Genomic DNA, 12,025 nt, shown 5'->3' with positions numbered 1-12,025 from the left:
CCTGTATCTTCCTCATTTCTAATAATTTTTTTTTTTTTTTACCCCTCCAGGGGGTCTTTTGTGGGCTCTAGTGTCCCTTATATGATAGTAGGCTGACAGGAAACGGGGAAGGAGAGGGGGGAAGACATGCGGCAAATGTCGTCGGGTCCGGGAGTCGAACCCGCGACGGCCGCGTCGAGGACTGAAGGCCTCCAAATACGGGTCGCGTTAACCGCTACACCACCACGCAACGCCCCCCTCTAATAATTTGACTGTCTTTTTTCAGCTCTTTGGAGACCTTCAATACCTTATGAACCATGATAAGATAGGATGGCTGCTGCTAAAACATATTTCATGTATAAAGATACTTATTTTGGAGTCCAGAAGGATCCCAAAACTACAGTCCATTAAGTATAGGCGAGTGTTTCTGCATATTTTGGTTTTGATCCGATGCCAAGTAACGACAGGGTCCGTATCGCTGATGTCAATGATACCAATACTTTAGGTGTTTTTGTGGGTTTTTCCTTTTGAGTTATTTTTGTACCAACTTAGGACAGAAATTGGACAAAGTGTTTAGGCATCTGCAAAATGAATTAATACCATTGGTGGGTTTTTCCTAAATAAAGTGCAGAAAATTGATATCAAAACAAAATAGTTTGTGAGGTATAGTTGAGAAACTAAACTACAACTCAATACAAAATTGAAGAAAAAAATCTAGATGGAATCTGCAACTAAAGTATTGATTTTATCAAGCTAGTATTGATCTGAACTGATACAAACTTGGTATTGATACTGTGAATCGACATTGAAGTGTTTCTTCCTATAATTATGAGCTGGCTTGGTTGTCTTCAGTTCTCACCAGAACCTCAGAATACATCTATGGTGGTCCAAGTCACTGGACCAAGCCATAACCAAATATTAATGTGTACTCCGCGGGGTTGTTTTAATTCCTCTACATTTTAATTCGTCCACCATGGCATCATATTAGTCCTAAAAGATTAAAATTTCTCACTACCTGAAAGATTTCATTTGTCCTGAAAAGCGTTGTCTCTTCTCAGTCCTAAGAGATTTTAGGTCTGACCCCCAGCAGCGTTACCAACCTTTAAAACAATTATCACCTGAGTTTAAATGTCTTTGAACATTTGAATTAAGTCCCGTTGTTACTGTCCCTGCAGTTGTTATTCGGTCGTTTCCATGACTTTCGTTGATGAAGGCTCAATGACGGATGCACGCGCTGGTACGCGAGAGAAACTGGACTACAGAAGTTACAAATTGCACCAGCCAAATAGTAAAAGATTCAATCAATACCTTGTATTGTAGAACATAGTTCAGTTACAAATCACTCTTACAAGGCAAAAAATATATATTAATATATATGATTATAACATATGTTAATATTTTAATATGTTGAATTGTTATCTTGATATAAGTCATTGTAAGGTGTTATAAGTGTAGCTTCCGTATTTTGGTGCCACAGAAACATTGCCACATCTATGACCTAGTAATGCCCAGCATAGACTGAAGAGATCTTAAACTCTGGCGTTCGGCAGTCAGAGGCTCATTACCGCCATCTACTGGCGGTTCTAATATATATATATTTTTTTATTAGAACCGCCAGTAGATGGCCTCATTACCGCCATCTACTGGCGGTAATGAGGCGGTGACCGTGAGGTGACGGTGGAGCAGGTCACCTCACGGGAATCATATTTAATAAATTGGAACATTATTCAAGCTCATTTATTTCGGTAACTCTGTTCACAAAGGGAAACATTATGTAGATTCATTCCGCATGGATGTTTTCCGACCTTTATTTCAGTTGGCTAGGAAGATTTTCAGCTTACAACTGTTGAAAACATGATTAGAATATTACACCAGGCCAATAAAAATATTTCAGTACCGAAATGCGGGCTTAATGAAAAGGTTTTTCATCAAACAAGCCTCACCTGAATGCATCCGATTTCAATTAATATGACTGGATACGGCAGTGACACAAAACATTCATAATTAACACATGTATGTGAATATATATATTTATGTATTAATTTATTGGGGTTTAGGTTTTTGCGTTGATTGAAAATAACAAAGAAATCGTCCCTGCTTTGTGTCACAAAGACACATTTTGCGTATGTGTGCAATGTGACAAAATATAAAACACTTCAGGAGGTATGAAGACTTTTGTAAGGCAGTGTAGCTTGTGGATAAAAACATCTTTTAAAAAAGAACAACTAGGCCTTTAGCACCTCCATGTTCCACTGATGGTCATGTAAACATTCAACAAACACCACGTTGTGTTTGTGCTGATGCTAAAAATGAGTCATTAAATAATTTCTGCAGCTGAAACACAGACATGTCGATCATCTGAATGATCCTCCGGTGATGATCAGGTCTCTGATTGACGGCAGTGTGTGAGCTGTCATGTAACAAATTCAACCTGTTTGGACCTGCTCGGCCTCTGGACAGGGGGATGTCTGGACCCGGGTAAACGAACACTGACTCCAGTGACTTCCTGTTCCGCCCAGCCAGCGGACTCGCCCCGCTCTGCTCTTCCTGTTCTGCTCTCTGAACTGCTCCGGCTCGTCTCTGATCTGTTCAAGCGCCTCCCTCCACCTCTCCTCTGTTCGGAGCCACTCCTCTTCCTTAGTACTCCCGCTGTCCAGTCTGGCTCATCACGGCCCCTAGCAGAGGAATGGCCCCTTCCTGGACCAGCCTGGATGGGATTCCGGATGTTTCCTGAAGCCTGCATCCTCCTCAGGTAGCTGCTGGAGCTGGAGGGGCTGCCGGACCGCTGGGTTCTGAGCCTCCTGTCTGAGGAGTGGACCCGGCTCTCACTATAGCTCCTTTTGGGGCGCGGCAGGGGCCCTCTGCTGCCATCCGGACTCAGTCTGGACAGATGTCTGTGGCAGTGGGTGGAGCGGCAGCATGATGCGCTACAGCTGGAGGAGCAGATCCGGCATAGACCACTAGTACCGCCGGCCAGCAGGGCAGCGTGTCCGGCTAGTGAGGACAGGAAGGAGAGGGGGAAGGCACGCTGGCACTGCAGGATGCATTTGGGAGAGCTGAGGCGAGTCGGGGCCGGGGTCGCAGCGCTGGACCTCTGGCAACTGGACGTCCCTCCTGGTATGTCCTGTGTCCCATGCTCCGCCTGAACTGTCTGGATCTGGTGCCACTCCAGCTGCAGCAACCTCTCCAAGTACCGCTCCAAGGGGCCCGTGGGCCGGGGCCGGAAGGCCCCTCTGCCCTCCGTGTTGTAGAAAACAGCCAGCTGACTGAGGCTCCACGAATTGAACGGTGGAGGGAGGAAGTCTGGGAAGTCCCGTCCTCTGACCGTCCGGCAGTGAGACGGGGCGTCTCCGTCCTCCACCACCTCAGGCCTGAGCTCCAGTCGCGGGGCGAGGGGACGGGAGGACAGGGGGAGTCTTTCTGACTCGGACAAGTCTGTGTCACTGTCCTCCTGGGGGGAGAGCTCCTCCTGCTGGTCAGGACTGGGATGAGGCAGGCCGTGGTCCAGGAGGGCTGCTGTGTGTTTGCTCGCCCTCAGCCCTGGGTGCGTGTGCTTCCTGTTCTCATCAGCGTGTGCTGATGACACCTTGATCTTCATCCTGTCCTCCTCAGGGGCCGCTGGCTGAAACATGGAGGTTCCCTGAGCGCTGCTGGAAACAGGAAGGCTGATAATCTCTACAGGCAAAGGCAGAATAACAAAATATAATCCAACTATCCCCTCACCTGTGCTGCGGAGCGCTGCATTTGGTCGAGGAAGTGTTAGAATTGTGTTTCCTTCTCTGTGGCTTCTGTGAATATACAGAAAAGCCCAAAATTACCCAGACCACTGACATATTTAGGTTTGAAGTAACCTTTCAATTAGACCAACAAGTTTCTTCTGACAGGATCTAAAGCCCTCTGAAGCCTATGGAAAAGTTACAGTGGCCAGTTAGCCCAACATCTAACGGTGGGAGAACGTTGGAGTACACAGAGAAAGGCTTTCAAAGGGAAACCAAACAGACTCCGCACGCAAAGAAGGACTTCCAAGATTCCCTAGAGCTAAACAAAAACCCAAACGTCAGCACTGAGTCGTCAAATCATTACCATCATTTTTCATCCATCTGCCTCTTCCTGAGAAATTATGCAAGAGGCAGAGTTCTTCCTGGATAGGTCAGAGTTCACCCTGAACTGGTCCCAGTCTACTGTCTACACAAGGTGAACCTGCTCTGTTTAGAGGACATTCAACTAGAAGTACTATGAGTGCAGATCTTTTAACGTCGGAGTTCTGAGGTCAGCTTATCTTCAGTTTGTTGAAAGCAAAGGGCAAAAGGAGTACGATTCCAACAAAAAATCTCAGAAATGTTTAGATTAATCCCAGAAATTGTCAACAAAAAAAGGAAAGAAAGAAAAAACAAGTAATTTTCTGAGCTCCAAAAGTCGAAAATTTGAAGACTTTTAAATTTTCTACTTTTGAAACTCAGAACATTTCCAAAAAATCGGAAATGTCCGCCTTTACGAGCTCTGCGTCCGATTTGTTTTCTAGATCAATCTCAAAATGTCTGAGTTTTTTTTTTCTCGCAAATGTCTTTGTTCCTTTCTGTTTGATTTTAGAGAATTTCTGAGCTTATTAGAATTTCTGAGTATTTTGGGCGGAAATGTACCCTTCTGTTACTTACGTGTATCAGGAAGTCTTTGTTTTTCCTAAAAATTGTACAACTTTGTATGTTATTATTATTAGTAGCAGTAGTAACCGTGCTGACCACCCACCTTCTCGTGGTTGTTTTCCTGACCCTGGATCGGGCACTGCGGCTGTGGAAACTTCCTTTGTGACTGCCTCCTCCCCATCTTAGTCCTTAAAAAATCACACATAGACACAAACACCAGAAGAAGAAAAAAAAGAAACATGGCCGTCAACCGTGTTTTCCTTCTAGCATCCAGAATCTTTCAGGTTCTGCCACAGCAGCAGACAGACAGCGGTCCCCCTCCTCAGCCTCCACTGCTGTTCAGCATCGCCAATAACAATAATGATGTCAGGAACCCACCCGGCCACATTGGGCCTGCTGGTGCTTCTCGGAGCTTTCTTCTTCCACTCCCTGTCGCCGATGCAGAGCCTCTCCACGCAGCGCTGCGCTACCCGCTCCTGCAGGATGCTGCCCATCCCCGCTCTCAGGAGGCACCAATGGAATGAAGAAGAAACGGCAGCAGGACAGTGAGCGGGGGGTCCCCGAATCACGGAGCGCACCCTGCTGTTATTGTTGGAATCATTCAGTTGCCGTCCGGCAGAGGGCGCTGTGGCGCTGCTCTCCACTGAAAACCACCGAGAGTCTAACTAGCTAACTAACTAGGCAGCTGTTATGCCGAGTCTGTCGCGGGAGCGCGCATCGCTCTAAACTCTCGCATATCGATGAGAAAACGGACTGAAATATGACCGAAGAGGAAACTTTTAAAGATATTCGTAACATTATCAGGTTTCTTAACCATGTAAGCCCTAAAACGGTGGGTTTTTATTTCGCAGATTAATTGAAATAAATACGGTTTTTACACCTTTATTGAGACACACTGTATGAGTCGAAGGTTTTTCAGTGTCTGATGAAAATGTTCTCCGCAGATGGTTTGAAATTCCCCCGATTTTTTCTTTTAACACCATAATAGCTTAAAGCATTACAAAACAGAAGCCCGTTATATAGAACATTTTATATCATCCTTTACTGTCTAGTCTATTAATGTAGGAGGATGATTTTAATTTCTGAGCCAGCCAATATTTGCATCCCCTGTCTATTGTCCTGTTGATATGAAACTTACAGCAGTAGCTCAGAGAACAAGTGTCATTACGTAGAAAAGGTAAAATCCCTCTTAACTCTTTATTTCTCCATGTTAGCAGGGGATGCATTTTTTGGCAAAGCCTATTATTAGCCTGCCAAAATTTGCATGCCCTCTCTATTTTCCCCAAATATTATCCTATTGATATAAAACTAATATCAGTAGTTAAGGGAACAAATGTAATTATGTAGAAAATTTTATTTTTTTATTATCGCTATTGCAAGGATACTGAAGGAAATCAATCTGACAATGCATCCTTGCTAAATGTAAAGCATGCACAAACATTTTTGGTTTAACATAAAAATTAAATCACTTTTTTTTATTAATTTCAACAAAAGAATATTCATAACAACAATTTTTGGAAAACCAATTACGTCAAGGAAATTTATGCCACATGTTTAAACTGCAAATCCACTGAACTGCAGTCATGAAGGAAGTAGATTGGTACAAACATAAAATCTAAAAACACATTGCACAGCAGTAGTCTGTGTCGGTTTGTGGGAACTTAACGCAGCCTTGGTGGTACCACCAGTTGCATCTGTCACATGTGATCTGTAAATAAATAATACAAAATGGTCAAATAACAACATAAAGAGCGTTTTTAGTTCCTTATCTGTTTACTGAAGGTGATATTGGGTTGGCTACTGGTCTTTAACGGTGCTTATTCCTCTCTTCATCAACAACGAATCCTGTGAATTTGGTGACATTTCATCATTATTTGCCAAAGTTATGAGGGGGGAATTGTATATTTTAGCCATCTGAAATAATCCGTTCCCCCTCCATAACATGGGAACAAATGTTAAACAAGTCTTTAACTCTGTTTATTCCTCTCTTCATCAACAATAAATTATGTAAGTTTGAAAACATTTGCTCATTATTTGCCAAAGTTAAAAGGGGGAACCACATATTTTAGCTGCCTGAAATAACCTGTTCCCCAGACATAACATGGGAGATAATTGTTTTTCTCACAATCTCCTTTAACTGTTCTTAGTCTCCTCTTCATCAGTAACAAATCCTGTGAATTTGGTAATATATACCCTTTATTTACCAAACTTACTTGGGGGGGAACCATATATTTTAGCCACTTGAAAAAATTTGTTCCCCCTCCATGACATGGACCTTATTATTTTTTCACAAACTCTTTAACTATGTCGATTCCTCTCTTCATCAACAACAAATCCTGTGGATTTGGTGACATTTGATTATTATTTTCCAAAGTTAAAGGAGGAGAACCAAATACTTTAGCCACCTGATATAATCCGTTCCCACTCTATAACATGGGAATAAATTAATTTACCAGCAACTCTTTAACTGTTGCTTTGGAAACATTTGCTCTTCATTTCACAAAGGTAAGAGGCTTTGGGGTTTAAACTATCTTTCCATAGCTACCTTATATTAAAGTCCTGTAAGGATAAATATCAAACATAGTTTTCAAAATGTAATTTATGAACCATTATACAACATACATAAACCAACACACCACAGCAAACTCAGGAACCTAAGGCAAACACGCAAAGTACTGATAGGTTTTTTCAATTGGTTTTAGTTTTTGCCTAATTGATGATATTGTTTGTTTTTTTGCCCCTGTTTTATTTATTTTTCTGCAGGCTGAGGTTGATGCTGCTGTCCAGCTGCTACTGAAGCTGAAAATGGGCTACAAACAGATGACTGGTCAGGACTACAAAGCAGGACGTCAGTGAACGATGCTGCGCCGAACAACAGAACGGCAGCAGATTTGGCCGGTGAGGACGACACGGTGGATCCATGGACCGTTTCAACCACCAACGCCAAGGGAGCCGATTATGACAAATTAATAGGTGAGAGTCCAGTTAGCTTTAAGTCTGAGGGGAGGGATAATCCACCGTGGCGGATTGATAAACAATGCTTTCTCTTATTTTATTTTATTTTGTATTTTTAGTGAGGTTTGGGAGCAGTAAAATCGACCAGGAGCTGGTGGATAAAGAAGGTTTGTGGACAGAAGCCCCATCGCTTCCTACGAAGAGGAGTTTTCTTCTCACACACATGTTTGTTCTTCCAATTAATAATTGACAGATTAATCATATTAATGCAAAACTTTTCACATTATAACTATGAACTTCAGTATGCTCTATTTTAGTGCATAATTTAGCATAATGTTTTACATCTTTTGGAAATAAAAATGATTTCCGATTGTTTTCAGCTCCCTCACTGCAAAAACACTAAACCTCACCAAGTAGTTTTGGTCCAGTTTATTGTGCAAACATCTTAGTACACTTAGGATAAGACACAACTAACTTATGAGTAACTTTTCAGGAAGATATAGGAGCTTGTTTTACGTCAGTGATTCCTTAATATTGATGGAAAAAATACTAGATTATTTCACTTATAACTGGGGAAGAATGTTTTGTTTTAAGTATCATATTCTGTGAATGGAACTAATAATTCTTCAGCAATTTTAAGGAATTATTTACTTAAACAAGCTTCTATATCTTGCTGAAAAGTTTAGTCAGTTTTGTCTTATTTTAAGTGTACTAAAATATTTTCACTAGAAACTGGACAAAAAGAAAAAAAACTTGGTAAAATGTTGTCTTCAAAATTCAACTTTACTGATCCCAAAGGGAAATTAAATGTTGTTGTGAGTCATACAGATTTGGTTAATGATAACATTACCCAAACCACGAATTTCAGTAATTACATTCAAACTAATCAAACTCAATTTCTCAGAAAATAATCCTAAATAATAACTAATTAAAATGGATTTTAAACACAGAAATAGTCTAATTATGGTAAGGCTGAACAATATTACAATATCATAAAATAAGTGTCTTATATCTGTATCAATAATGTTTTTGTTAGTTTTTCTGTTTTCAATATTTGGAATACATTCTTGTTTTATCCATAGTTTTCACATCACAATGCTTTTTAATTTCTTTTTTTATTTCTAAGCAATTATGAGGAATGGAGGTGAAACCAGAAACTGCTGCTGCGCAAGTGACTCAACAGGCTGTTGCTAGGTAACCAAAGAGCGAGAACATTATTTGATTCCACCAACCTTGCTTAGCTAGAGAGAGGTTGAGTTGGCATCAGCTGGGTCAACAGGCCCGTTTCCCCTTTTTCTGTTTTCGGACACAATGTTTCCTTTTGACCTGTGGTCCTCGCACCCTGCTGTGCCAGTCCATTGTCTCCCAAGTGTGGATTTCAGCCTTGGTGACATATTACCAGCTGAACTGTCTCCAATAGCCATCAGCTAAGCCGAGCAGCGTTCAGCCGTAAAGTTTGTTTTTATTCAAACTTCAGCAGTTTTCTAGTTGTTCTGCTGAGGCAGTGACATCAATGTGTGACATCACGCAAATTGATGTCACAAAGAGCGATGCACACTTTGTGGAGCTAGAGGGCATCACAGAGCTGCACGCTTGAATTCTACGGTCATAACCATTGAAGAAGAGAGACAGAGAGCACGTAGTAGTATCCTAACAAGAGATTGAAAATGAAAGCTTTTCGAGATAAAGAGGCAAATTCTAACACACAAGTCAAGAAAATCATTGAGAAGATTTTGGATTTGTCCAGAGAAACGGGATCAACAATGACTCGCAGCAGTAAGACATCATCTTGTGATTCTGGAAAGGAAAAAGTACAACAGACATTAGCTGAAGAGACACAGAAGCTCCATGGAATATTGAAAGAAGTTGGCATGATGTCCATTGTAAAACAGTCTCTGATTGAAAGAAATGAGGAGCTGAAGATGCAAGTTCTGAACATAGAACAAGCTACATTTGGAAAAGACAAGCTTCAAGACAAAGACGAGGAATTAAACAAACTGTTGCACGTAAACAAAACGTTAAAGGAGAACAACACCACCCTGGAGCAGAATACCACTGCCTTGGAGAACAAAAGCACCTCCCTGAAGCAGAGAATCAATGCCCTGGAGAAGGAAAAAAACACCCTGCAGCAGGAAAAAACTGCCCTAGGGCAGAAAAGCACCGCTCTTCAGCAGAGAAACAATGTCCTGGAGAAAGAAAAAAGTACCCTGGAGAAGGAAAAAACTGCCCTAGGGCAGAAAAGCACCGCTCTGGAACAGAGAATCAACACCCTGGAGAAAGAAAAAAGTACCCTGGAGAAGGAAAAAACTGCTCTAGGGAATAAAAACACGACTCTGGAACATATAAACCATGCCCTGGAAAGGGAAAGAAATACCCTGGAGATGGAAAACACCATTTTCGACGAGATAAACACCGTCTTGGAGCAGAAAAGAGCCTCCTTGGAGGAGAAAAGCAACTTCTTGGAACAGATAAACACCGCCCTGACGCTGAGAAGCACCTCTCTGGAGCAGAAATGTTCTATCTTGGAGAATATCAACACCACCTTGGAGCAGGAAAACGAGATCCTGGAGCAGAAAAATACTGACTTGAAGAATATGAACATCGACCTGCAGCTTAAACTGGAGCAGCTGAACCAGAAAACCAGCGAAAACATCAAATCAGTTTCAGATCAGCTACAGAAGCAGCCTATATTCAGACGTGTCATCAGTGGCGTCTCCAATACCTTCCTGAAAATGTACCAAACAGGTACTATCAGGTACTGGATTGACACTTGGTACTGCTAAATAAAGAAGTGTGATGAGGACTCCAAGCTTCATGCTTGAGTATCTGTGGCAGAAAGGCTAGAGGACAACAGAACTGCGGTGTCAGGGGAGCTTGACACTTGGGGACTTATGGTGGAAAAGCTTAACGCTTGAAAGATGTTGACAGGAGAGCTTGAGGCCCGCAGGACTGCGGTGCCATGGGAACTTGAGGCCATCGAACACAGGTCTCCTTCATCACCAGACAATTCCTTTGTCGCCAGGTCATCAGACCCTTATTTATCTTATGAACTCTAGTTTTGCTTTTATTTTAGTTATGCGTCAGATGAGGAGCTTGGGGTCTGCTGACCCCAAGCTCCTCCCGGCCTGCCTCCAGGGCTTCGTAGCGAGTCCTGTTGGTCTCCAGGCTGACCTCCAGACACTACAAACAGTACAAAAATAAAGTCGAAGATCTTCAAACCTCTTTAAGAAATCTTGAGAGGAGTTCACAACAGCAAGTTAACAGGATTTCGAAAGATAGAGACCAAGTTTTGTCTCAAAGCACAGCAGATAAAGTTACAATTGAAAAGTATCAAAGAGAAGTTAAGAGACTTCAGAATGAGATGTCCCGAAAGAATCAGGAGATTTTGAGCGAAAATGACAAGTCCAAATGTCTTGCGGACAAGATTGAAGTGCTGGAAAAGCAGTTGAAAGAGGCAGAGAAAGAAAATATAATTCTTCGCAAAAAACTGCAACGGTGGAAATCATAGACAAAACTAAGCACGAGTCTATAGCAAGGCTCAAGTTGTCAAGTGAAGGCATATTAGTTGATGAAGACCGCAAGGTGCGTAAGCTCTTGGAGGATCAGGCTGAGATCAACTCCAAGCTCTTAGCCTTACAACAGCGAGAGGCCGTGGTTGTAACAAAAAGTTTGGAGCTGGAGAGAGAAATTACATCCTTAAATTGTGAGATAAAGGCACTAACTGAAAACAAGCAGAGGGATCAGGAACTCATTAAAGAAGTCACCGAAGAATTGTTTAAGGTAAAAAAAAAGAAAAAGAAAAAGTGTACTCCAATAAGAAGATGGAACTTGAGAATTTGAAGGAATCCGTAAAGCGCAAAGAGGCTAAGGTAGAAGAGGATGTTGCAGTGGAAGGACCGAGAAATGCAAAGTTGAAACACAAACCAACGATAAACAAGTCAGTTTTCAACCACCCGTTGAAGAATCAACCCTCCAGCTGCCCAAAACAAAGTCAGTACATTATCAAAGAACTTTGCCTCTGGGTGAAGGCAAGTTACTGCCAGATTTTAAAGAAGTCAGTAACTTCTTTAAGTTAAAACAACTTAAGCCAACGCTCGCTAGCGAAAGGAAGCCTGAAAAGACACCATTTAAACTGGCAGGCAGGAAGCTTGTTCTCAGGGAAACCGAGCGGAGAAAAGATAGCGGTCAACCTGGCAGGCCTGCCACACTAGATGAGAAAGGTCAAGTTCCCTCATTAGAGATTAGAGGCGACTCATTGCCGGCACTAACTCGGGCTCGTTTCCAGTGAGAGTTGGACTCCGCCAAGGCTGCTCTCTGTCACCAATTCTATTCAATTTTTGTTATTGACAGAATTTTAGGCACAGCCAAGGTGTTGAGGGGATCCGATTTGGTGGCCTTAAGATCGCATCTCTGCTTTTTGCAGAAGACGTGGTCCTACTGCCTTCATC

General features: G+C 42.2%; 1 protein-coding gene across 2 annotated transcripts; it reads right to left on the bottom strand.

Moving 5' to 3' along the window:
- Positions 1–1,758: 1,758 nt before the first annotated feature.
- LOC106700166 (protein FAM217B-like) lies at positions 1,759–5,550 on the bottom strand. Of its 2 annotated transcripts, none has more exons than XM_023353399.1 (4): positions 5,001–5,550; positions 4,726–4,810; positions 3,703–3,767; positions 1,759–3,626 (listed from the first exon to the last, which is right to left on the bottom strand). In XM_023353399.1, exons 1-4 carry the CDS (start codon positions 5,114–5,116, stop codon positions 2,393–2,395), a joined length of 1,500 nt encoding a protein of 499 aa, XP_023209167.1. In that variant the 5' UTR covers positions 5,117–5,550; the 3' UTR covers positions 1,759–2,392. The 2 variants fall into 2 exon arrangements, with proteins under 2 accessions (XP_023209167.1, XP_014330137.1); XM_014474651.2 differs by having other exon boundaries at positions 1,759–3,629; positions 5,001–5,549.
- Positions 5,551–12,025: the final 6,475 nt, after the last annotated feature.

Source organism: Xiphophorus maculatus, chromosome 20 (genome assembly GCF_002775205.1).
Source record: "Xiphophorus maculatus strain JP 163 A chromosome 20, X_maculatus-5.0-male, whole genome shotgun sequence".
NCBI classification, from domain to species: domain Eukaryota; kingdom Metazoa; phylum Chordata; class Actinopteri; order Cyprinodontiformes; family Poeciliidae; genus Xiphophorus; species Xiphophorus maculatus.
The sequence above is the reverse complement of the archived record's forward strand: the minus strand, read 5'-3'. Positions and strand labels throughout refer to the sequence as shown.